The sequence below is a fragment of the Rhinolophus hipposideros genome, assembly GCF_964194185.1.
Source record: "Rhinolophus hipposideros genome assembly, chromosome: 15".
In the NCBI taxonomy this organism is placed as follows: domain Eukaryota; kingdom Metazoa; phylum Chordata; class Mammalia; order Chiroptera; family Rhinolophidae; genus Rhinolophus; species Rhinolophus hipposideros.
In genome coordinates this window covers 45,017,596-45,042,735 of record NC_138061.1, presented here as the reverse complement: position 1 = coordinate 45,042,735, position 25,140 = coordinate 45,017,596, and the positions used below count along the sequence as shown (strand labels likewise).

Here is a 25,140-nt window from a genome sequence, read left to right as displayed (position 1 = left end):
TAAACATTTTCCTAACAAACACAGAGAATGAGAAGTTGGAGGAGTACCCCTCCTACAAATCCAAGATTCCAGACTCTTGGTACACATTTCCTTCTATTCCTCTATTTAAATGAACTGGATAATACCTCATAAGGAATAATACACAGAAATAAATCAATTACCACAAATAAGAAAGAGATGAGTAGGACCCAAAATAAAATTTCATCTGCTAAAATGTTGTCTACAAGGAGAGGAAAAATTAGAATTGTTAACCCCGGGGTAGTGTATCTGAAGCCTAATAATCCTTCATTATAATTTTTTTGCCAAAGCAAAGATATCTAGATTACTGAGTACTCCTACCTAATCATAACTTAACAAAATTAAAATGACATTTCAGTGTTAAATACATTGAAAACCAATGCTAATTCAAGGAAAGATGACATTTAAAAAGATAGAGAATTACAAGTCAAATAATACACAACGCACTCAACTATGAACAAACAATATACAAATGTAATTTATATTGATATTTTGACAAAATATTGCCATGGGTAGCCTCATTTCAATTGTTTCCCTGCTGATGTTGTTAGTGTCAAACATTTTTTTTTGTAATAAAAGTATATTAAAATGAAACTTCTGAAGCATTCATTATGTCATTCTAACCGGTCTCTTAAGGATATAATCCTAGAATGCATCTTGTGACAATATTTGTATTATTTGTATTTTGATGTGATTATCTGTCTGAAATTTATTTTGAGCAGAGACATTGATACTTAGATTTGTTCTCCAGATTAATGAACCCATACTTTATATAAATAAATGCATATCACGTTCTCAGGAATTAAATAAGAATAGATACATACTGGAATATTTCATCTGTTTGCATCCTTAAAGCAATAGTTTGCTGTTAAAAGGCATGCTGTTTTACGATTTTCCCAATTTTTTGGTCATTGTCATATTCCATGAAACAATGCCTTAAATGCCTTAAGGATGATGATATATTCAGTTTTATTTCATAGATGCAAAACATGGCCCTAGGAACCAAAATTAACCTGTTGTAGGATCTAGGAGGAGGGCTCTTTGGTAAAAGAGAGGAAAAAGATTGACAAAAATTTCTCTTTACAGATAGCTGGTTGTCTTTAACCAAAATGCTAAATAATCAACATTTGCCTGAGTTACCTTTTCACCATCCTTTTCACATCTTTATGCTATTTTTATGTTTGTGTCAACCCAAGTAACTCTTCAGTTAACAAATTTCAGGTTTCAGGAAAGGAGATACTATTTTTTTAGTTGTAATCTAACACATAGGGAAGTCAGTCCTTTTGAGAATTTGTCAAGGAAGTCAACATAAAGCTAAAAAGTAGATTTGGACAGAAATTTACACTTACTAAAGGAAAGGAGTATTGATGAAGATGGAAAACATATTTGGTTTTAATTTTTATTGCATTTTATTATTTAATTTTATTGCATTTATTATTTAATTTTAATAGCATTTTCTCAATTGCTGTATGTCCAAACCAAGTTGAAACTAAAAATGAACTGGAAACAATTTTTAAACTCAAGATAATATTACTCTAACTTGGGAGATATGACAAAATTTGAACAGCATATATATTTTATGTTAAAACAACATCTATGTGTTGAAAACTGCCAAGCCGTAGTTTCTCAAATATAACTCTCACAAGTCAACATGGTCAGTGTACATCATATGAGTCTGTATTGTCTTTCATCTGTGACATCATTAAAAAGTTCCACTGTATTTTTAACCATACTTCCCTAGGATACCCTTCTATTCTGTGTTTTAGAAACCACAGTTTGCTAATGAGCAGCAAAGATAGGCATAGCAACAAGAAAAAACTTTCAAAGTATGCTGAGCTTTCTAGATGTAGAATCATCTTGAATTAATAACTAACCAAATTTAATAGATGGGAAAGAGGGAGAAAGCATTCTTTATTGTGGTAGTTAATAAAACAAGAAAAGTGGTTTTATAGTAGGCAAAATGGAGTATGAGATGGTTGAGGTTTCCATGTGTTGAGTCAAATGTTGATAAGACAACTAGATGGGCAAACACAACAGGTATATGGAGCTTCTGGAAGGCAAGGTTAGATGATAGAAATTTAGTAATTTTTATTTTGGAAGTGATAGACTAAGCCAGAGCAGTATATACTATTATCCAAGAAGAAGGTAAGACTGAAAAAGATGTCCAAGAACAAAAACTGAGAAAAACTATAGGGACAGTAAAAAGCATGTTTGTGAACAAAGAGAGAGAGAGATGGGATTACAGGGTTGAAGGAGGGTTATTGTTTGAGAGATTTTATGTTTATAGATTCAAGGATAGGAAAAGAAGATATTAAAAGTGAAGAAAAGGATGGGATCATTGATGATTTGTGACCCTGAGGAGGGTAAAATGAGATAGTCTCTGGGTTGGAGTACAGAGGGAGAGAAACGAGTCCTGGGAAAGAAAAGGTCATGGATACAGAGTGTTTTTTCTATCATAGGTTGCTTGAAATTTCTATCCTAGCAATTCACAATACCACCTAATACTTTTTGTTAACAAATTTTGCCAGCTTAGCAGAAATTAAACTGTTGTCTGTAATTGCAAAAGTCATTTTAAATGTTTCTTAAATAAAGTTTATATCCCAATGTGGGGCGCAGGGGGGAGGGAGCTAAGCTTATGGAATAAAGGTGTTTAAAGTATCCACATTGCTAATTTATTCTTAAAACTTAAACTGAAAGTAATAAATGGTTTTTACTTTTTCCTCTCATTGCTAAATACATATTTGGTATCGGTACCAAGCATTTTACTAGAAGAGTGAAAGCTGGTTTATCATGAAAAAACATGCCATCTGCTTGCCTGTAGTGAGTGTCCCAGTGGTTATAAAATTTAAATTAAAAAAAAAAAAAGAACTATGAATTAAAAAGCTAACCAGATGTCTTGGTCAGTATCTTCTATCTTAATAAACTAAGAAATAACCAAAGTGTGTTATGATATTCTACCACTTGACTTGCCTGAAAGTCCCTATCAGAGTTCCTTGAAAACTTATTTTTATGCAAATTTTATTTATAAAAAGTCAAGGGAAAGAATGTTCTATAAATCTAGGACCCACAATTTTTCTATTACTTTCATATAGAAATGTAAAAGGTGAGGAAAGATTGTTTGACTTTAATAGATGAGGCTTGCCAAATAGTAGAAGAGCATTCTTAAAATGGGAATGATTCATTCTCCTGAATCTGTGTCTAGGTAATCAACACTCACTCACAAAAGCTTTCCAAGTGTCAATAGGAAAGAAAGTTTTAATAAATTTTATAGTTTGTAATTTACCAATTAGTGGGTTTTTCTGCTGCAGTTATAAATTTTACTATCATTGTTAGTTATAACCACGATTCTCATCAATTCTGGGAATGAAGGGTAAATCTGGATCAAATAACATTTAATTTCCAAAGTTCACCTTCAAATTTTCTACTCGTTTGACTCCTTCTTCCTTTAACCGAATTCTAAACTCTTCTAATATGGTTTTGAAAGAGTCCCTTGAGAGAGACTGTATGTTCTACTTGGCGATTGCAACATTGGTTACTGGTTAAGAATCTGATATCTAATTTACAAGTTCAATTTTATCAGAAATTGTACAGTGGTACTGGTCATTAAAGGAAAAAATCCACACTAATCCTCCACACAATTTATAGATAAGAGTCTCAATTTAATAAACCAACTTACAAGTCAGAGTGGCAAATTACTGTTTGTTATATAAGGCATAACTGGCAGGAAGACTAATATCGTTCCTAGACCATACTGTAGAAATAGAGAAGTGTAGTCAGATATGAGTTTGAATACGGGCTCTACTATTTATTAATTGGACAAATCAATCAACCTCTGTGTGCCTCAGTTTCCTTCTTTGCTAAAGGGGGATAATGAAATAACCTACCTCATGGAATTGTGTGATTATTAAAAGAGTTAATATAGACAAAGCATCTAGAATACTATATGACAGATAAAACACTATATATTTCAGGGGTTATCATTGAGTTCATCCATAAGAACAAAGAATAGATGAGACTATTAGGGAGAACATACGAAGAAAATGGTGTTTTCAATAAATGTCATGTAGAAGAGATCATTGTGCAGTGAATGAAACAGAGAAAAGAAAAAAAACAAATTTTTAGATAAATCATACACTCTATCAAAAACTTAGTTTGCAAATGTTCACAATGACAATAATTAGTTCTAAGTAAAATGGTGCTGTGAGGACTGACTTAGAATTACACATGTAAAGGACATGGCACAGTGAGTGGCACATGGGATGTGCTTAATGAACGTCAGCTTTCTGTTATGGTAAAACAATGAGATAACTTCCCTTTCATCATTATAGGTAATTCTAAGTAAATAATTTTGGTCTTTGAAAAAATCTAACACTCTTCACTACCGAATTGTTCTGGAAAAATAGTTTTCCCATAAATTATTTTTCTTTTAAGTTTTCTTTGAAACGATGCAACCCACAGTATTCTATGATGAAAAAAGTACACTTCAGATTCTCTTAAGTTTAGTGATTTAAAATAAAATAGATTTGAAAGCAAATAGATATGGATTCAAATACTGACTCTGGCATAAGCTCTTCAATCCTGTGAAAAGTGTTAAACTTTCTAAATTTCTGATTTTTCATTTGTAAATTGGGGAAATCCCTTCCAACTTCCTTCTTCCTCTTCTATTCTCCCTTCTCCCCCATGTCCCTTCTTCTTATTAGTTACAATTTAATCCTTCTGGTGAGATTTGAGGGATTATCCTTATTTCCTTGCTGAAAATTAAAGAAACACTGTTAAAGATCTCTCTATCATCTTCTCTGTTTGTCACTATGCCTAGTTATCATGTATCTTTGTATCCATTCATGTGTCTATGCTTATCTAGCAGATTGATAGTATTTCTGCAGAAGAATTGATTTCTTTGCTACCTTTGTTAATTAACTTTTACTCAAGGGTCACAGGTTCTCAATTTGTCCACACATTCGGGACCTATGTAGAGTAGTCCATTTTTCAAATATAAAAGAGAATGAGATTCCCAGGAATTTTCCAACAAATTCCAGCTTATTGACTTCTAGGTAAAAGCAGACATGCATAGAATGATTTCTGATTTTTTATCCTACATTTTAATTAGCAATTTAGGCCACTAGAATTAAAGTTTTTTTGATAATAACACTTGTATAATTTCAAAAGTAATATGTGTTTATTTTAAGATATGTAAAATATGAGGAAAATGAAAATTATTGGTTGTCTTATGTTTACTATTTTCACATATTTATTTTGCAGTATTATATTTTTTGAGCACAAATGAAACCATATTTTTACACAATTTGAGGCATTATGTGAAATTTTAAATACTGAATTTTCACCTTCCAAGAAACATTTTACCACATCTTTTAAAAATATTATTTTCTTGAGACTATATAATATCACATATATAGAAAGCATTTAATATTTCCACTATTGTAGAACATTTAATTATTTACAAATTTTGCTATTATAAGTAATGTTCCAATGGATATTTTTGCATAAAATGCCTGAACACTGTGCTGTACACCTGAAGCTGAATAATAGTAAACATCAACTATGAGTATAATCAAATATATATACAGCGTAGGGGATAGAGTCAATGGAACTGTAACAGCTATATACGATGGCAGAGGGGTAGTAGATTGGGGGAGGGGCTATCACTTTGTGAGGGGTGTAAATATCTAACAATTACACTGTTTTTTTACACCTGAAACTAAAAAAAATAAAAATAAAAATTTAAAAAGTCACTCTCCATATTTCGCCATCCTTACCAAAATATATTTAAAGTAGAATTAAGTTGTTGAGGTTTTAAAAATCTATTATAACTGCATAGGAGAAAATACACAAATATTAAACACTGATCACAGATATTTATCACGTTATGATGAAGCTCAAAACTGTACTCCAGGAAGTTCCTTATAGAAGATAATATAATGTAGGATACTTCTTTTAGTAAAAAAGTGTAATACATCTCTAAAACATGGATGCCTTCTGTTTCTTGGCTCCAGGTAGATCCACAGTTGTTATCTGAGGTGAAAATGATTTCTTTTGTCTGTAATAGTTAAGGGCATGAAATACTGAAAGTAAGAGAACATAATATATGTTTTGTTGCAGATGTTTTGTGTTTTCTTAATACTCAAGCAAATAACGAAGCTCAGACAATGCAGAACTATAGGTTCATAGGATTATTCTAATAGCAGCTTTAAGTCAAATGAATAATTGCATTTTTAGATTTACCGAAAAATGTAATCTGAAGATTTCTAACCTTATCATAAATTAAAGATATTATTTTGTGTATCTTTCCACATCTGGAAATTCCTTTATTTCTTTTGTTTATGCTGAATAATTAAGGTCAAAACATGAATAATTTTTTCTAATGGCAGAAGCGTATCAGAATCAACAGGTTTAATCTGAAAAGTGGCGCTCAATGAAAATAAAGTTGCTGTCTGACAAGGTACTATAATGTCAACATTTAATCATTTTGATCTACTTATTATTTATTTTGCTATTTCCATTTCTATCTTTTTTGCATATTTAGTGTCCAGATCCATCATGCAAGCAGGATTTGTTGGCCTACCTAGAACAGATTAAGTTCTACTCTCACCAACTGAAAATCTGCAGTCAAGTTAAAGCTGAGATCCAGAGCCTGGGGGGAGAGCTCATCATGTCAGCTGTGAGTACTGTCCAGCCTTTGTAGAAGATGATGAAAACAAAGCAGCTACACCCCTCCTCATTCTACCAAATCTTATATGTCCCTGTAGGTTACTAGCTCAATTGAAGTGTAAAAAATTACATGTCATTAAACTATTGAGAAATCTTATCAGATTTCTTAAAGAGATGTTAAGTAGGTACAACTGGTTTTTATTTACTTCAGAGATTTTAGAATAAATCAGGTTTTGTAAGCCACTGGATAAGAAATAAGTGTTAATTTGCAGCATGGTTCTCAGACTTCAGAAAGAGTACAGATGGAACTCTGAATTGAATCCTATAATTTGGGATTGTAAATTAATAAAATAATTTCTTTATTATTATTAATTTATATTTATTTACTCATCATTCATTTCTATAACATAGAAATGAAGGTCTTGAAAATTTGTATTTCCACAAGTAATTGTAGAAGTGGAGTGTGGTAGAACATTATAGATTTACAGGAACTTTCATAAATATTTTGTTGACCTTGAGTTTCTATCTGCTATAAAATGACTATGGTAAAAATAATGTTTAACTTTTCTTCTCATCTTTTAATAACAGTAGATCATTTCTTTAGAGTAGTATGGTAATAAAATAATATTTGATATCTATATTGGATTCAGTTATCAGTGACTTTGAGAAGGAGGATGAGGACCCAGATTATAAATTTAAGTTAATGTAAGATATCATGAATGTTCTAGGAATTTAGATTTATAAATTTAGATTCATAATTTTTGAAAATTACAATAGTATATTTATAAATTTGTAATATCTAGGACCTTGGTAGCCTGACATTGGATTTTCCCTCAATGAACTAACACTCTTAAAAAGAACGTAATTCTAAAAACATAAGCAAAGAATTACCATCAAGGGTAGAGGGCAGAGAACTAATCCTTATTGACTGTCTATCTCTTGCCTATATTTTATCTCATTTAATCTTCACAATAGCATGCTAGATAGTTTATTTGCTTGTTTTGTTTGCTTTAATACTTGAAAATAATGAAATTCGGAAAGGTTAAATAGCTTCCTCAAGGTCATATGAGTAAATGTCAGAACTGGGATTTACCTGCACAAGCCTATGGCTTCTCTGTTTAGGTAGAAAACCTCGAATCTATGATCACACTGAGAAGCACAGATCGAAAGTGAATAATTTGGAAATTATGTGTAGGTATTATTAGAGATAGGGTTTAATTTCCTTGATATTTATATTTTGCAAAAAACAATAAAAAAAGAGAAAATATACAAACCAACACAATCTGTGCAATATTGATGCCTGTCACTTTTCAAAGGAAAATATGTTTTAAGTAGTCACAATCTATATACACAGAAATATTGTGTATGAATACATGCATGTTTTCATGAATGCATATACACACACAGCATGTGTATGCTTATATACACATTTTAAAGTATTGTATCTTTATTCTGTATTATTAGACATTCTGTCTGCATTTTCTCATTTAACATTATACTACTTAAAAGTGTTTAAAAATGTATTTATTTGTATACCTAAATCTGTCTTCTGTTTAATTTTCTTAATTTCACACACCATTATTTACAAGGTTTAAGTCAATATAAATTTTATGTCTAATTATATGCTACTTCTTCATGTTGTCTGAAACTAAGTTTTCAAAGAAATTGATAGTTCAGCGCACACTTTGCTGCAGAAATATATTACTGTTGATTGTCCCTCCAAAATATAATTTCCTCCAAATACATGAATCGAGTTTGCATTCCTTCCTGTTTTGGAAGATGATTCAAATTCATTAACTTTACATATTTTGTAGGTAGATTAAGTACAAGCCATTTAGAATTCATGATTTACAATTTAAAAGCTGAGTCATTATATAAAGCGAGGAATAACATTGCAAATCCAAAACTATTTGTCATCATTTTGTCACGATTTTCCATTAGAAAAAATAAATCTGAAAAAAAGGAAGCATGCCCCCTTTTACATGCTCTACTGCCACCTGTTTGCAGGTAGATAGTAAAGCTTGATGGATTGATTTTTGTGGATCATTTCTTTTCTAATTACAGTTGACATTCAGTGTTATTTTATGTTAGTTTCAGGTGTACAGCATAGTGGTTAGACATTTGTATAATTCACAAAGTGGTCATCCCAATAAGTCTAATACCCACCATACTTAGTTATGGCACTATACATAGTTATTATAATATTATTGACGATATTCCCTATGCTGTACTTTGCATCCTTATTAATATATCGTAACTACAAATTTGTACCTCTTAATCCCTTCACCTTTTTTGCACAGATCTCCAACTCACCTCACATCTGGCAACCATCAGTTTATTCTCTGTATCTATGAGTCTGCTTCTGTTGTTTATTCATTTATTTTGTTCTTTATGTTCCACATATAAGTGAGAGTATATGGCATTTTTCTTTTTCTGCCTGACTTATTTCACTTAGCATAATACTCTCCGGGTCCATCCATGTTGTTGCAAATGGTAAGATTTAAATTTTATGGCCCAGTAATGTTCCATTGTATATATGTACCACTTCTGCTTTATCCAATCTTTTGTTGATGGTACTTAAGTTGCTTCCGTATCTTGGCTGTTGTGAATAGCACTGCAATAAATATAGGGGAACATATATCTTTTCGAAGTTCTGTTTTGGATTTTTCAGATAAATGCCCAGAAGTGGAATTTCTAGGTCATAAGGTAGTTCTATTTTTAATTTTTGAGGAACCTCCGCACTGTTTTCCATAGTGATTGCACCAATTTGCATTCCCACTAACAGTGCACAAGTGTTCTCTTTTCTCCACATTCTTACCAACATTATTGTTTGTTGACTTATTGATGATAGCTGTTCTGACAGATGTGAGTTGATACAGCATTGTGGTTTTAATTTGCATTTCTTTGATAACTAATGACAGTGAGCATCTTTTCATGTCTATTGGTCATCTGTATGTCTGCTTTGGAGAAATGTTTATTCAGGTCCTCTGCCCATTTTTTCAATTGAATTTTTTTTGTGTGTGTGTTAAGTTGTATGAGTGCTTTATACATTTTGGGTATTAACTCCTTATAGAATGTATCATTGACGAATATCTTCCCCCAGTCAGTAGGTTGTCTTTTCCTTGTGTTGACAGTTTTCCTTGCCGTGCAAAACCTTTTTAGTTTGATGCAGTCCAATTTGTTTATTTTGTCTTTTATTTCACTTGCCCAAGAAGATATATCAGAAAAAAAATATTACTAAAAGCAATATCAGAAAATGTATTGCCTATGTGCTCTAGGAGTTTTATGGTTTTGGTCTTAATTTAAGTCTTTAATCCACATTAAGTTTATTCTTGTATATAGTGTAAGAAGGTGGAATAGTTTAAATTTTTTGCATTTATCTGTCCAGATTTCCCAACAGTCTTCACCCATTGTATATTCTTGCCTTCTTTGTCATAGATTAACTGACCATATAAGCATGGGTTTATTTATGGGCTCACTCTTCTGTTCTATTGATCTATGTGTCTGTTTTTAAGCCAGTACCACACTGTTTTATTACTATAGCCTTGTAGTATAGTTTAGTATCTGGTAATCCCTTTAACTTTGTTCTTCTTTTTCAAGATTGCTGTGGCTATTTGGCTATTTTGTAGTTCCATATAAATTTTAAGATTATTTATTTTAGTTCTTTGAAAAATGTCATTAGTATTTTGATAGGGATTGTGTTGAATCTACAGATTGCTTTGGGTAGTATAGACGTTTTAATGATGTTAATTCTTCCTATCCATGAGCACAATATATGCTTCCATTTATTTTTATCTTCTTCAATTTTTTTCTTCAATATCTTATAATTTTACAAGTATAGGTTTTTACCTTCCTGGTTAAATTTATTTCTAAAAAGTATTTTCTTTTCTTTTTTTTCTTTTTTTTAATGCAATTGTAAATACGGTTGTTTTCTTAATTTCTTTTTCTGATAGTTTTTTATTGATGTATAAAAATGCAACTGATTTCTGTGTATTAATTATGTTTCCTGCTACTTTACTGAATTCATTTATCAGTTCTAACAGTTTTTATGTGGAATATTTAGGGTTCTTTCTATATAATATATTGTCATTTGCAAACAATAACAGCTTTACTTCTTCCTTTCCAATTTCGATGGCTCTTACTTCTTTTTCTTATCTGACTGCTGTGGCTAGGATTTCCAATACTATGTTGAATGAAAGTAGTGAAAGTGGACATTCTTGTCTTTTTCCTGATCTTAAGGAAAACATTTTTAGCTTTCCCCCATTGAGTATGACAGCTGTGGGTTTGTAATATATGGCCCTTATCATGTTAAGGTATGTTTCCTCAATTCCTACTTTCCTGAGAGTTTTAATCATAAATGGATGCTGGATTTTGTCAAATGCTTTTTCTCCAACTATTGATATGACCATATGATTTTTTTCCCCTTCATTTTGTTTCTGTGGTGTATTATTTTAATTGATTGGTGGATATTGAACCAACCTTGCATCCAAGGAATAAATCCTACTTGATCATGGTGTATGATATTTTAAATGTATTGCTGAATTCAGTTTGCTATTGTTTTGTTGAAGAGTTTTGTTTCTATGTTCATCAGAGATCTGGGTCTATAATTTTCTCTTTTTTGTAATGTCTTTGGACTCAGGGTAAAGCTAGTTTTGTATGAGCTTGAGAGTTTTCTCTCCTCTTGAGTTTTTTGGAATAGTTTGAGAAGGACAGGCATTAATTATTTTTTGACTGTTTGCTAAAATTCACCTGTGAAACCATCTGGTCCAGGACTTTTGTTTGTTGGAAGTTTTTTGATTTCTGAATCTAATTTTTTTTTAAGAGTAAATGGTCTGTTCAGATTTGTGGTTCTTCTTGATTCAGTCTTGAATGATTTCATGTTTTAGCAATTTATCCATTTCTTCCAGATTGTCCACTTTCTTGACATAGACTCATTCGTAGTGTTTTCTTATAATCCTTTACATTTCTGTGTTGTTGTCATTTCTCCTTTTTCATTTTGAATTTTCTGTATGTAGATCCTCTTTCTCTTTTATTTTATTTTTTGAAAAGTTCATTTAAAGGTTTATCAATTTTGTTTACCTTTTCATAGAAACTGCTCTTGCTTTCATTGCTTTTTTGTATGATTTTTTAAAAACTATTTTGCTTATTTCAGTTCTGATCTTTTTTATTTCCTTTCTTCTACTAACTTTGGACTTTGTTTTCTGTTCTTCTTCTAGTTCCTTTAAGTGTAAAGTTCAATTTTTCATTTGAGATTTTTCTTGTTTTTTGAGGTAGGCCTGTATTGGTGTGAATTTCCCTCTTACGACTGCTTTTGCTGTAACCTACAGGTTTTGGGACGTTGTGTTTTGTATTTTGTTCGTCTCAAAATATTTTTTGATTTGTTCTTTGATCTTATTGTTAATCCATTGATTGTTTAGTAGCATGTTATTTAGATTTTGTGTGTTTATGTTTTGTTTTTTTAGTTTTAGTTTTTTGTTTTTCTTTCTTGTAATTGATTTCTAGTTTTATACCATTGTGGTCAGAAAAGCTGCTTGATATGATTTCAATTTTCTGAAATGTATTGAGACTTATTTTATAGTCTAACATGTGGTCAAGATTAGAAAATGTCCTATGTGCACTTGAAAAGAATGTATATTCTGCTCCTTTGGAGTGAAATGTCTAAAAATGTCTATTAAATCTGTCTGGTCTAATGTGTCCATTAAGGCTGCTATTTCCTTGTTGATTTTCTCTCTGGAAGATCTAGCCATTAACGTCGATGGGATGTTAAAGTCCCCTACTATAAATATTACTGTTGATCTCTCCCTCTATGTCCATCAATATTTGTTTCATATATTTATGAGCAACTATGTTGGCTGCATAAATGTTTACAAGAGGTATATCTTCTTGTTGGATTGATCCCTTTATTATTATGTAAACCTTGCTTGTCTCTTAATGTGGCCTTTGTTTTAAAGTCTATTTTATTTGATGTAATTATTGCTACACCAGCTTTGTTTTTTTTCTTTCCATTTGCATGAAATATCATTTGTCCATCCTTTTATTTTCAGTCTCTGTTTTTTTTTTTTTTTATTTGAAGTGGGTCTCTTGTAGACAGCATACATATGAATTTTTTTTTTTTTCTTTTCAATCTATTTGGCTACCTATGTCTTTTGATTGGAGCAATTAATCCATTTACGTTTAAAGATATTGATTGGTACATAGTTATTGCCATTTTATTATTCATATTTATGTAGTTTTCTTTCTCCTTTTTTTTTTTCTTAAAGAAGTCCCTTTAACATTTCTTTGTAATACTGGTTTGGTGGTGATGAACTTATTCTTATCTGGAATGAAAAGCTTTTAAAATTAATTTCATTTGTTTATGCCAAAGCATACTTTCTTTAATCTCTTGGTGATCCTGAATTCTTGTCATGTTCTTTTTCTTTTTTTTTTTAAATGGAGATGCTCTAATTTTTGCAGTATCAGTGACAAGGTGACAATTATTTTACTATGAGGTCTTTTGAAAAGTAATAAGTGTGTTTTTAACGTTGAGAAACTCATTGAAAATTATACAGATTTTGTACTCAAAACTACAGTTTGCTAATGTTCAGTTGCAGATTAATCAAAGTCCACTAAAGTGTGCATTCCAAAATTAAGTTTATGAAACATTTCTTTTAGCAAATATATTTTGTTAAAAAGAACTAAGTATGAAGGGAGTACATTTCTGGAGTGAATAGGCAGAGTGCTTTAGGGTTTAGGATAAAGAAGATAAACGTAGAGCATAAAGGAATTTGAAGACCGTTATCATATTAGACAATTTAATTACAATACTTTTCCAGTCTTCCTTATGTTTTTCAGCAAGCACTTTTCCTTCAGTTACATGTTTTACTTATAAGAAAACCAAAGTTACTTTGAAACTCAGCTATGAATTGAGCATCCTCGCTGTGCCAGGTATCTTAGAACATCTGGGGGATGAAAAGATGAGTATATGGTGCCTCCTTTAAGAAACTCAAATATGTATATAGAATATACCTAAATGTACAAAAATGACTCCAAAATAATATAATAAATTATGAAGTAGTGGTATGTCCAAAAGAACATAGTAAGGGTTAAGGAAATAATAAATCCACTAATGTGGCAAATGGGCAAGAGAAAATTCCACAAATAGCTTAACTTTAATTGGGTTTTGATTAACATATAAAACCAAATGTATTATTATAGCAGAAGGAGAGAAAAAAAGTCTCAAGATAGATAGAACAACTGAAATAAAAATATAAGAATAGGTAAATATAAAGACTTTTATGGAAATAGAAAATGATCTGATGTCACTACAAACAATTGTACTTGGTACTGTTGGTTTGTGTATTGGGGAGGGTGAAGAATAGAACAGAACCTGCAAATGAAATTAGGGCTGTTTAAAAAGGATCATTTATAACATTTTAACTTTACTCTGTAAGCAACTGAATTAATTGAAAAAAATCTAACTTTGAGATGGACATAAACAGATCCATGAATTTGGAAGCTAACTGTTTTTGAAAAGGTGGTGATAGATTGGAAAGATGAGGGAGTGGGAGACAGAGGTCTGTTTAGAACTTACTTAAAAAAACAACAGTACAATAGAATAACTGAAAACTTAGATTAAGACAATATTGGTGAGAGTGGAATGCAGTGTATTTATGCAAGAAAAAATTCTGAACTAAGAGTTATTAGTGTCAATGATCTATTGAATGTTAAGGATGAAGGAGAAAGAATAATTGATTTCCCCCCAAGGTTTTGAGATTTGGCAGCTTACTTAGTCAACAGTGCCATCATTAACCAAAAGCTATATGTTGTATAAAGAACAGATTAGGAATGGTAGGGCGATTCATGCAGATTGTTCTTTTTAAGTTTAAGTGACTAAGGGGCATCCAAAAAGGAATGTCTAGGAGAAGTTGGTTATATCATTCTGGAACTCAGGAGACAAGTATGAAGTAGAAATACACGGGACTATCAAGTGAAATTTTGTTGAATAAGATAAAATACAACATAGAGATCCAGAAGAAAATTTTCTACACAAGATATTCTAATGTGCCTATATCAGATGCAGAGACTTGGTTGTGGTAGGTTAAACAAATTGACAGTTTACTGTCTCCATAAAAGAGTCTCAGAATGGGCAAACAAAGACTTATGGCAGCTTCACAGAGTCATCAGGGAATCAGGCACTTTTGTCTTTCTGCTTTCTCATCCTTAATTTCTGGCGTTCATTTCTATCAGAGTCAAAATATGTTTTTAGCTCTAGCTCTAGCTTTTATATTCTAAACAGTAGAAATGATGAGAAACAGAAGCAAACATTTCTTACATCTGTATGTCTCTTCCAAATGCTTTATTTTACATGTTATTGGATAGAATTTAATTATATGGCTGTATATAACTGCAAGGGATACTGCAAAATGTAAAATTTGTTTGTGTGTATGTGTGTATGTTTTAATCTGGGCACGTTGCTTTCCCCAGTTAAGTCAGTTTTGTTTTTTATGAAGAGAAAATAGATATTGGGTGGCAACTAGCAATCTCCACTAGATCCCTCTATGAATACAGAAATTACAGCAGTACTCACATGTGTTGTAATTGTCTGCTTTTTATACATCTACCCCACTAGGCTAAAAATATCCTTGAATATTTTTGAATAATTGAAAGTTCAATGGCCAATGACTATAAATAATGCAGAAATTTCAGGTTGACTGGGCCTTAAAGTGCTTATTGGATTTTGCATTTATAAGGCAGGTTTATATCTTTTCCAAACAGTGTTAATAAAAAGGTGAAGAAAAAAAATTAGACCATAGAAGGCCAAATACTTATTATGCAGTGACAGAGAAAAGATGGGAGCATGGACTAAATTTTCCTAAAGTTTGTAGTTGAAAGGAAGGAGAAAGAGAGGGGAAAGAGAGGAAGAAATATTTAAAGGGCAGATAACTGCTGGAAGCGTTTACTTATTTATTTATTTAATATTTTTATATTTGTATTTTTTAAGATGGCACTAATTGAGAAAATTCTTAGGTGAGGAGCAAGAGGAAGCCAGAAAAGAATGGATTTATGAAAATATAAGACAAAAACATAAAACTGATAGAATAAAGTCTTAAGCGAAGGAGAGGAAATGGAATTAGGAAAATAGGTATAAGTTAATAGTAATGATTTGAGCTACTAATACTGTATTCTAGACATTGTTCTACCAGAATTGAGCTCCAAGACATTGCCTGGATTATGGAACTTGACTCAACTTCAATCACATAAAAATGAAGCCATCATGGCCTTCCAATGTTTATCATTCTCAAAGAAAGAGGGAGTATATAAAAATGAAATTGAAAACAGGATAGCAAAACACGATAAAACTATGTAGTTAAACATACTATTGCAGATCATTTATCATTGACATTAAAATACTAATATAGGAATATAGTAAAAAATATAACTCTTAGAAGATTAATATGTATCTGAGTCACCCAAGAGCATTCCCATGAATAATCCACCAATTGTTTCTCTAGTGTCCTCACTCATAGTGCAATGTGAGGAAGCTATTATATTTTGTGAAAGGTATAAAAATTAATATTTTTGTATATTCTAGCATATACACACACAGACTCACACACACACACACACACACACACACACACACACAAACACACCGGGGGTGCCAAAAAAATGTATGCACATGACTTGTATTCATCTTTTGTTATTGTTACATATTGTGTATTACAATTTTAATAGTTTTTTTTCTTTCTTAAAATGTATATACATTTTTTGTCACTCTATAGAACATAAAATTTAGGAGGAAAAAAGTTAAATAATGTAAATGGTTTCAAACTCTTAAAATTACTCTTTCTCTGTTATGTTTTCAGTCCAACAACTTTTTTATACTACTTAAAACTGATTAATTATGTAATCACTGTGTTTTGTGTATTTCCTTTAATATATTTAATTGTGCTGTCTTACCCTGAAGCAGGTGTGCCAAAGCCACAATTTTAAAAATTGAATAAATAAATAAAACTAATCAGTCAGGGGAGAAAGATCAGCAAGATTGAAAATTTGCCAAGCAACTACAACTTAGCCTTAGCAGAAATCAAGGGGCAGTGTGTATTCAATTAAGAATGATAGGAAACAGCAAAAATACAGCTATTGACCAAAAGAGCCACTAGAATCTGCTCATCTCAGGCAATCAAGTACATACAGAATGACTTAGTAGGTTAATGCGCTTGCCACGTTAAGACATTAAGGTGATTAGTTAATGAGCTTTCTGAACCTACTGCAATCATTGGTAGTCATCAAGAAAATTGAGAAAACTAAAGAAGATTTGGAAAATTAACTGAAGTATTTATATATTTAAAAAAGGATAGAGAGATCTATGAACTGGAATGGGGAGAGATGAAAGAAATGAAGAAGGGGAGAGTGTGGGGACAGAGACAGGAGTGCAGTTTCCAGGCTCTCACCCTCACATGGAAAGGTGTTCACTCGGGTAGTAAATGGCCATCAGCTGTGATTGTATGGCCATCAGCTGTAACCAGTGAGCCATGGGCCACTAATATAACTGCCGTGGCTATGCTAGCATCAAATGGGAGCTAGCAAGAAGATGGTGGCTGAGCTAGTGAGAGCAGATTGCAGTTAGGCACGATGGATTGCTGCTAGTAGGTGAGGTTGGTTGGCAGAGAGAAGTGGACATCCGGTTGTGGGTAGAGGGGCTCCTACTTCCTGTGTCTCGAACCCAGCCACCAGCGAGAATATAGTGGTATGACTCCCCTATGTATGGCTCCATGGGTGTTCCTTTTTGGCCTCACCATATCCTGTGTTCTGGTGCAGGGAGTGGGAGCTGAGACCGTGCATGACCATGACTTAATGATCTTTGATTCTTAAGAAAGCCTGACAAGAATGTACTCTTCATCTTCCACATGAGAAGCCAATATGAAGTGATGGGAAAAACTACTGGACTCCAAATTAGGAGACCTAGGTTGTAGTTTCGACATTACTTTCTTTGGGTCTGTTTCCTCATCTATCTATAAAACTAAAGTTCAGGATTAAATGAGCTCTATCATTTCTTCCAATTTAGGATTTCTGATTTTTTTTCTTTTATAATGAATGTTAATTTCCTTTCTCATTTTCTTTTGTGTATATTCTTTAGCTATTTTCTTTGTGGTTACCATGGGGATTGCATTTACCATACTAAATTTATAACATTCTATTTTGAATTTATATCAGTTGAACTTCAAAAACATACAAAAATTCTGCTTCTTTAACAACTTTGTCCTCCATCCCTTTCAGTTGTTAATACACAAAATTACATCTTTATATATTGTGTCCAAAAATATAAACTAATAAAAGTTTTAATGCATTATATCTTAAATTATGGAGAATAAAATATGGATTTAAAAACCAAAATTACATTAATACTAACTTTTAGAATGATTGTTTTCTTAAATGTATTACCTTCTTAATACTTATAGAAAATGAAAAGTGGAGTTACATAATATTTTTACAATAATACTAGCATTTATAATTGCAAATATATTTACCTTTAGTAAGATCTTTATGTCATCATACAGCTTGGAGTTACTGACTAGTATCTTTTCATTTCAACTTGCAGGACTCCCTTTAGCATTTCTTGCATGGCAGATCTAGTGGTAATGAATTCACTCAGTTTTTGTTTACCTGAGAAAGTCTTAATTCCACCCTCATTTTGGAAGGACAGAATTGCTGGATATAGTATTCTCAATTGATAATTTTCTTTTAGCATCTTGAAAATATCATCTCAATATCCTCTGGCCTTCAAAGCTTCTGATGAGAAATCTGCTTATTATTGAGAATCCAAAATTCTCTTTTTGTGTTTTGCTTCCAAGTTTAATTATAATGTGTGTCGGTAGAAGCCTCTTTGAGTTCACCTAACTTGGAGTTCGTTGAAATTTTTGGATGTTTATATTATGTATTGCATCAAATTTGGGAAGTTTTCAGCCATTTTTTCTTCAGTGGACATGTTGGTCAGCTTATATGAGTCCCATAAATCCTTTAGGCTTTGTTCCCTATTCTTGTCTTTTTTTTTTTTTTCTGTCGCTGCCAGACTTGTTCATTTCATTGTCCTATATCCAAGTTTGCTGATTTTTTTCTTTTGTCTGCTCAAATCAGCCTTTGAAAACCTGTATTGATTATTTTTATTATTTTTTTTCAATTACAATTGACATACCATATTATATTAGTCTCAGTTGTACAACATAGTGATTAAACATTTATATAAGTTTTGAAGTGATAACCCCAATAAATTTACTATCCATCTGACACCATATATAGTTGTTACAATATAACTGACTATATTTCCTATGTTATACATACAGCCCCATGACTATTGGGTAGCTACAAATTTGTACATCTTAATCCCTTCCCCTTTTTCACCCAGCCCTCCAACCCTCTCCCATCTGGCAATCATCAAAATTTTCTTTGTGTTCAGGAGTTTATTTCTGCTTTGTTTGCTCATCTATTTGTTTTGCAGAATATCACATGTAAGTGAAATCACATGGTATTTGTCCTTCTTGTGTGACTTATTTCACTCATAATAACACTTTCCAGATCCAACCATGTTGTCACAGGTGGCGAGACCTCATTCTTTTCAATGGCTGAGTAATATTCCATTGCACACATGCACTACATTCTTTTTCTCCATTCATTTATCAATGGATACCTAGGTTACCTCCATATCCAGGACACCATAAATAATGCTGCAATGAACATATGGACACTTACCGTGTTTCCCTGAAAATAAGACCTAGCTGGACAATCAGATCTAATGTGTCTTTTGGAGCAAAAATTAATATAAAGCCCAGTCTTATTTTACTATAATATAAGACTGGGTATAATATAATACAATACAATACAATACAATACAATACAATACAATACAATACAATACAATACCGGGTCTTATGTTAATTTTTGCTCCAAAAGATGCATTAGAGCTGATTGTCTGACTAGGTTTTATTTTCAGTGAAACACGGTACTTGTATGTCCTCTCAGATAACAGTTTTGGTTTTCTTGTGATATATACTCAGAAGAGAATTACTGGGTCCTTTTTCATCTCTCATTATAGCCTTTTTTTTTAAGTCTATTTTGTCTGATATAAGTATTTTAACCCCAATTTTTTTGTTGTTTCCATTTTCATTAAATATTTTTTCCATCTCTTTATTTTCAGTCTGTGTGTTTTGCAATCTGAAGTGAGTCTCTTGTAAGCAGCATAGGTTAGAGGCTTATTTTCTAATGTATTCAGCCACCGTATGTCTTTTTATTAGAACATTTAATCCATTTACAGTTAATTGTTGACACCTATGTAGTTATTGCCATTTTATTCATATTTTTAATCTTTTTTAAAATTTTTTCTTAAAAAATCCCCTTTAACAATTTCTGTAATGCTGGTTTGGTGGTGATAAACTCCTTTACCCTTTTCTTGTCTAGGAAGCTCTTTATCTGTCCTTTGATTGTAAATGATAGCTTTGCTGCATAGAATAATCTTGGTTGTAGGACGTTGCTTTTTGTCCCTTTGAATATGTCCTGCCAATCCCTGCAAATTTCTGTTGAGAAATTAGCTGACAGTCTTATGGGAGTTCCCTGGTTGATAATTGTTTTTTCTCTTGCTGCTTTTAAGATTCTCTTTGTCTTTAACTGTTGGCATTTTAATTATTATGTGCTTGGTATGGACCTCTTTGGGTTCATCTTGTTAGGGACTCTCTTCACTTCCTGGGCTTATATATCTATTTCCTTCTTAAGGTTAGGGAATTTTTCCAACATTATATTTTCAAATAGGTTTTCAATTCCTTGCAATCTCTCACTTCTCTTTCTGGTACACCTATGATGTAAATGTTGATATGCTTCATGTTACCCCAGAAGCCCCTCATTTTTTTTAAATTTTTTTTTTCCTTTTACTGTTCTGATTGGATATTTTCTGCTACCTTATCTTCTAAATTTCTAATTCAGTTTATGTTTTATCTAATCTTCTGTTGATTCTCTCTAATGTATTTTTCATTTCATTATTGTGTTCTTTATTTCTGTCTGGTTCCTTTTTATGTTTCCTGTCTCTTTGAAGTTTTCATCGAGATCATTGAGCATCCTAATAACCAGTGCTTTGATCTCTGCATCTAGTAGATAGCTTGTCTCCATTTTGTTTAGTTCTTTTTCTGGAGTTTCGTTCTGTTGTTTTATTTGGGACATGTTTCTTTGTCTCCCTGTTTTGGCTGTCTCCCTGTGTTTGTGTCTATGTATTACATAAGTCTGCTATGTCTTCCAGTCTTAGTAGAGTGGCCTTAGATAGTAGGTATCCTGTGGGGCCTACTGGCACAGTCTCCCTGGTCATCTGAGCTGGGTGATGAAGGTGTGTCCCTTTTGTGGGTTGTGTGTGCCCTCCTGTTGTAGTTGAGTTTTGGTTGCTGATTGTACAGCAATGGGATAGGTTGATCCTCAGGCTGATTTGTTGTGAGGACTGGCCATGACTACAGTGGCAGAGATGTTGTGCAGGTGCTGACCCTACAGAACAGGATTTGCTTTAGCAGGGCTCTGGTGCCTGCTCAGTCTGCCCTTGAGTGTGTCATTTGTGCAGGTGGGTATGTGGTGTTCTAGTGTGGTCTTAAGCTGTCCACTGGGTATATTGGTTCTGGGACATGTTGGGCTCTCTTGCAGTCCAAATTCAGCTTCTGCCTGTGTACTGCCTGGGGCCACTTAGTATGTGCTACATAGTGACCTGAGATGGTTGCTTCTTGTGCTGAAGCTTGGTGATTCTTGTGAGAGACTAAGCTGAAATTTGAGCCTGGCTGCTATTAGAACTGGGTTTGGACTGCTTAGCAAGAGGTATGAGGCATGCCAAGGCTACATCTTGCTTGTTTGAAGTTTGTGAGCCTTTGAGATATTTTAAGAAAGTTTGTATCATAAGATAAGACAGACCATTTATATGGAAAAGCCAATGGAAGCACCTTGGGTAGGCCCACAATTTGGGTTGGGGTGGGGTCTCAGGGATCACCAAGGCAGGGCAAGTGGTGTTCACCAAGTTGATGGAAGCTCAGATATGCTAGTATGTATATGCAGACTGTGTGGGGGAAAGAGACGCAACCAAGGAAAAGTGTCTTCTGCCAACACTTCTGTCTGTTAGAAAACTGCCCTTTCAGCCCTGGCCCTAAAGCCAGACAATTATTTCTTCCCCTATATGTCCCTGGTGCCTTTCAAGCTGCTGTGCTAGTGCTGGAGCTCATAGCATGTGAGTCCATCAGGGAGTAAGTCCATCAACAGGCCCTTTAAGAGGAGTCCCTGGGACTTCAGCAACCCTTTGTCTCACTCAGTGACAATCTCTGCTGGTTTTCACAGCCAGAAGTATAATGGGGACTTATCTTCCTGGCACTAGAACTCTGGGCCGGGGAGCATGGTGTGGGGCTGGGAACCTTCACTCCTCAGGGAGAACCAACAAAGCCGAGGTATCCATCCCTCCTGATTTTTAACCATCACACATAGGTGTGATACCAACGGGACCAAATCTCTACTCCTCTAACTAGTCTCAATATGGCTTCTTCTGTATATCCTTAATTATAGGACTTCTGTTCAAATAGACGTCAGTTTATTCTCAATGACGGTTGTTCTGTAGTTTAGTTGTTTTGTGATATGGTCATGGGAGGGGGTAAGCACAATGTTTATCTACTCTGCCATCTTGACTGGGAGCCCCTGTAGAGATTTTTTTTTTTTAATTTTAGTTATTGTACTTTTTAATTCCAGAATTTCCTTTTTTAATGTTTCCTGTCTATTGATATTTCTTTTTCTTTTATACGTCATTTTCTTGACTTATTCCATGTTTTCCTTGGAGAGTTTTTTTGAGCTCTTTGATACAATTATTTAAACATTTTTTCTTATACATCTGCCATTCCTTTAAAACTGACAGTTGTTTGTTTTTTTTGTTTGTTTTGTTTTTTTCTATTTTTCTTTCCTTTGATAGAACATCCAGCTTTTATGTTGAAAACTGGACATTTGAGTTTAATAATATGGTAACTCTGGAAATCAGATACTCCTTCTTTCCTAGGGTTTGCTATATTTTTGTTTGTTTTCTTTTTATTTTATTTTTTGTGGAGTTTTTAATTTTGCTTTGTTTTGCTTTTTGATTATTTAAGGCCATCTCTGTGCCACGAATCACCTGAAGTGTAAACCAACTCTTCTCAGGTCTGTTTTGAGTGTGCAGTGTCCCAGGGCATATATAGAGACTTTATAATTTCACCTGTATATGTGGTTGCTTTTGAATGTTCTAATCTTCAATGTCTGGCTTCTAAAACAGAATAAGAGAAAAAATAAGGTAGGTAAATGAAATTACACAACCTTTAAATCCCCTGGTAGTCACTTCAGTCAGAGTATAAAGTGCTTGTAACAATAAAGATAGGTGTAACAAGTATGGTAGCTGCCTTTTTGTCTGCACTTATGTGATGAGAAATACTAATCAGTGATCAGAGAATGTATTCCTGATATTTAGAGGACATGGTCCATTGTGTTGACCCTGTCTCTCACATGTTGCTTGCAAGCTACCCTGGGAACACTTGCAAAGCTGCCTGACAAGTGGCTGAAGAGTAGGGAATGGATAGCTCAGACTGCGCTAAGAGCTGAAATTGATAGAAATTAACTATAATGTACCTTCCAAACCTTTCTCTGGAAATTTCAAGCCTTCAATAGACGTCATACTTCTTTAACAGTTACATCAGATAGATTCCACCAGTATAGTTGTAGTCTGGGTGGGGAGGTAGAGTTATGGTAATTTCTATTGAACCATCTTTCCAGAATTCTTGATCATATTGCCTTTTGCTGACCCTTTCACTTCCCAGTTCCTTTCCAAAATTTTCCTGTCAGTACTAAGTAACAAATTATAATATGACATAGCAAGTACTTGTTTTAAAACATAAATCCTTCTAGAATTTTGCTAAAACAGTGTACATCAGTGAGAATGAGATCAGATGCTTCAGAAATTACTTGTTAATTTAAGATCCAGAGGGAAATGAAACATGTGTATCAAAATAGTACACACTATTGTCCATGATTATAGGATTGACTTGGCATGGCTTTACTGAAACTGTTGTGGTATTTCTCACAGAACAACAGTGATTTGTTTTGTGAAAATTAAGTGATGGAGAGAACAGGATATCTGTATGAAGCATGCACACACACACACAGTTTGATAAGGAAAGAAATGGAGGGGGAAAGGATGAAAAATACAAATGTGATGTGAGACTCTCTACTGTTAAATTTACTCCTTATAATAATTGCCACATTCTTATTTACATGTCAAATAGTTCCATATTATTAAAAATGAAAATATTTAAGAATTTCTTAAACATTCTTAAGCATTTAAGACTTAATGGACAAGACTATTTGTATTTTAGGAAAAATCATAGCTTAATTTTTATCAATCTTTAGAAGAGAGGGGTTAATTATTTCTATTGTGTGCTAAACAACTTGAGCCACAGAATTTTCAGGAGGTGGAAAGAGAGGCCATGAAAGTGAACAAGATGTATGTGACAGCTTTAGGATGGTGCCAGATTCTCCATTAGATAAAGTGCAGCTGAAGGAAAAGTGCAAAGCTGGATGCAAACATCCTGGTGTTCAAGTGGAAGCCAGGGCGAAAAGGCACAGAACGAAAGCAGAGAGAAATTAAAATCAAGGTTAAAGATTCCAGGACAACAAAGTGCCGTCGTGAAAATCCATAAAGGTGTGGATAAAGGCAGAATTGAAAGCAGATGTGAGAAAAGGCACAAGACAGATGGGTGACATTTGCAAAAATAGCCATTTTAGTTCATGACTGCGTGCTGAATTTATGCTTGTTGCAAATTATGAAGAAATACTAGTTGTATTCATAAGATGAAAATCCCCACGAAGGGTGTATTTGTGCGTGTTCCCTAGGAAAATCAATACAGTTCCACATTTTCCTCCTTTGATTAGTAAAGTATGAATAGCATTAATAGTAGATCAATAACTTTTAGTAATGAATTATAATATTGACTTTTATGTTTTTGTTTATTCTAGGGTTTCTCATCCTTAGCACTGTGTCATTCAGGATTTGAGGCTGGATATTTTTTTGTTGGGGTACTGTCCTCTCCCAACAAACAAATTCTTTGTAGAATGTTTAGCAGTGTCCCTGGACTCTACCCACTCGATACCAGTGTCCCCCCACCACTCAGTTGTGATAACCAAAAATGTCTCCAGACATGGCCAAATGCAAAATTGTCCCTGGTTGAGAACTGTTGGCCTAAGGGAAGGTAAAAATTAAGGAAAAGCTAATAATGCTGTTATGGATGTTGCTACTCCTACGAGATCCTCTTACTTGGTAGGTCACCCATCTCCCAGCTATTGACAGTGTGGGCTGCTAACATCTCACAGCTCTTCCCTTATCTAGATAATTGTCCTCAGCCCAACAGGAATAACCCTATCTGGATGGTTATGCACCAACACCCCTGCATGCCGTGG

General features: G+C 33.2%; 1 protein-coding gene across 4 annotated transcripts in view; it reads left to right on the top strand.

Annotated features, from left to right (window-relative positions):
- The window catches only part of CTNNA3 (catenin alpha 3), a 1,458,437-nt gene that overhangs the window by 1,393,521 nt on the left and 39,776 nt on the right, over positions 1-25,140 (top strand). For all 4 annotated transcript variants that reach the window (XM_081075326.1, XM_081075327.1, XM_081075328.1 and 1 more), the window contains exon 17: positions 6,560-6,694. In XM_081075326.1, coding sequence (XP_080931452.1) covers positions 6,560-6,694 — 135 coding nt within the window. The remainder of the gene's footprint in view (positions 1-6,559; positions 6,695-25,140) is intronic.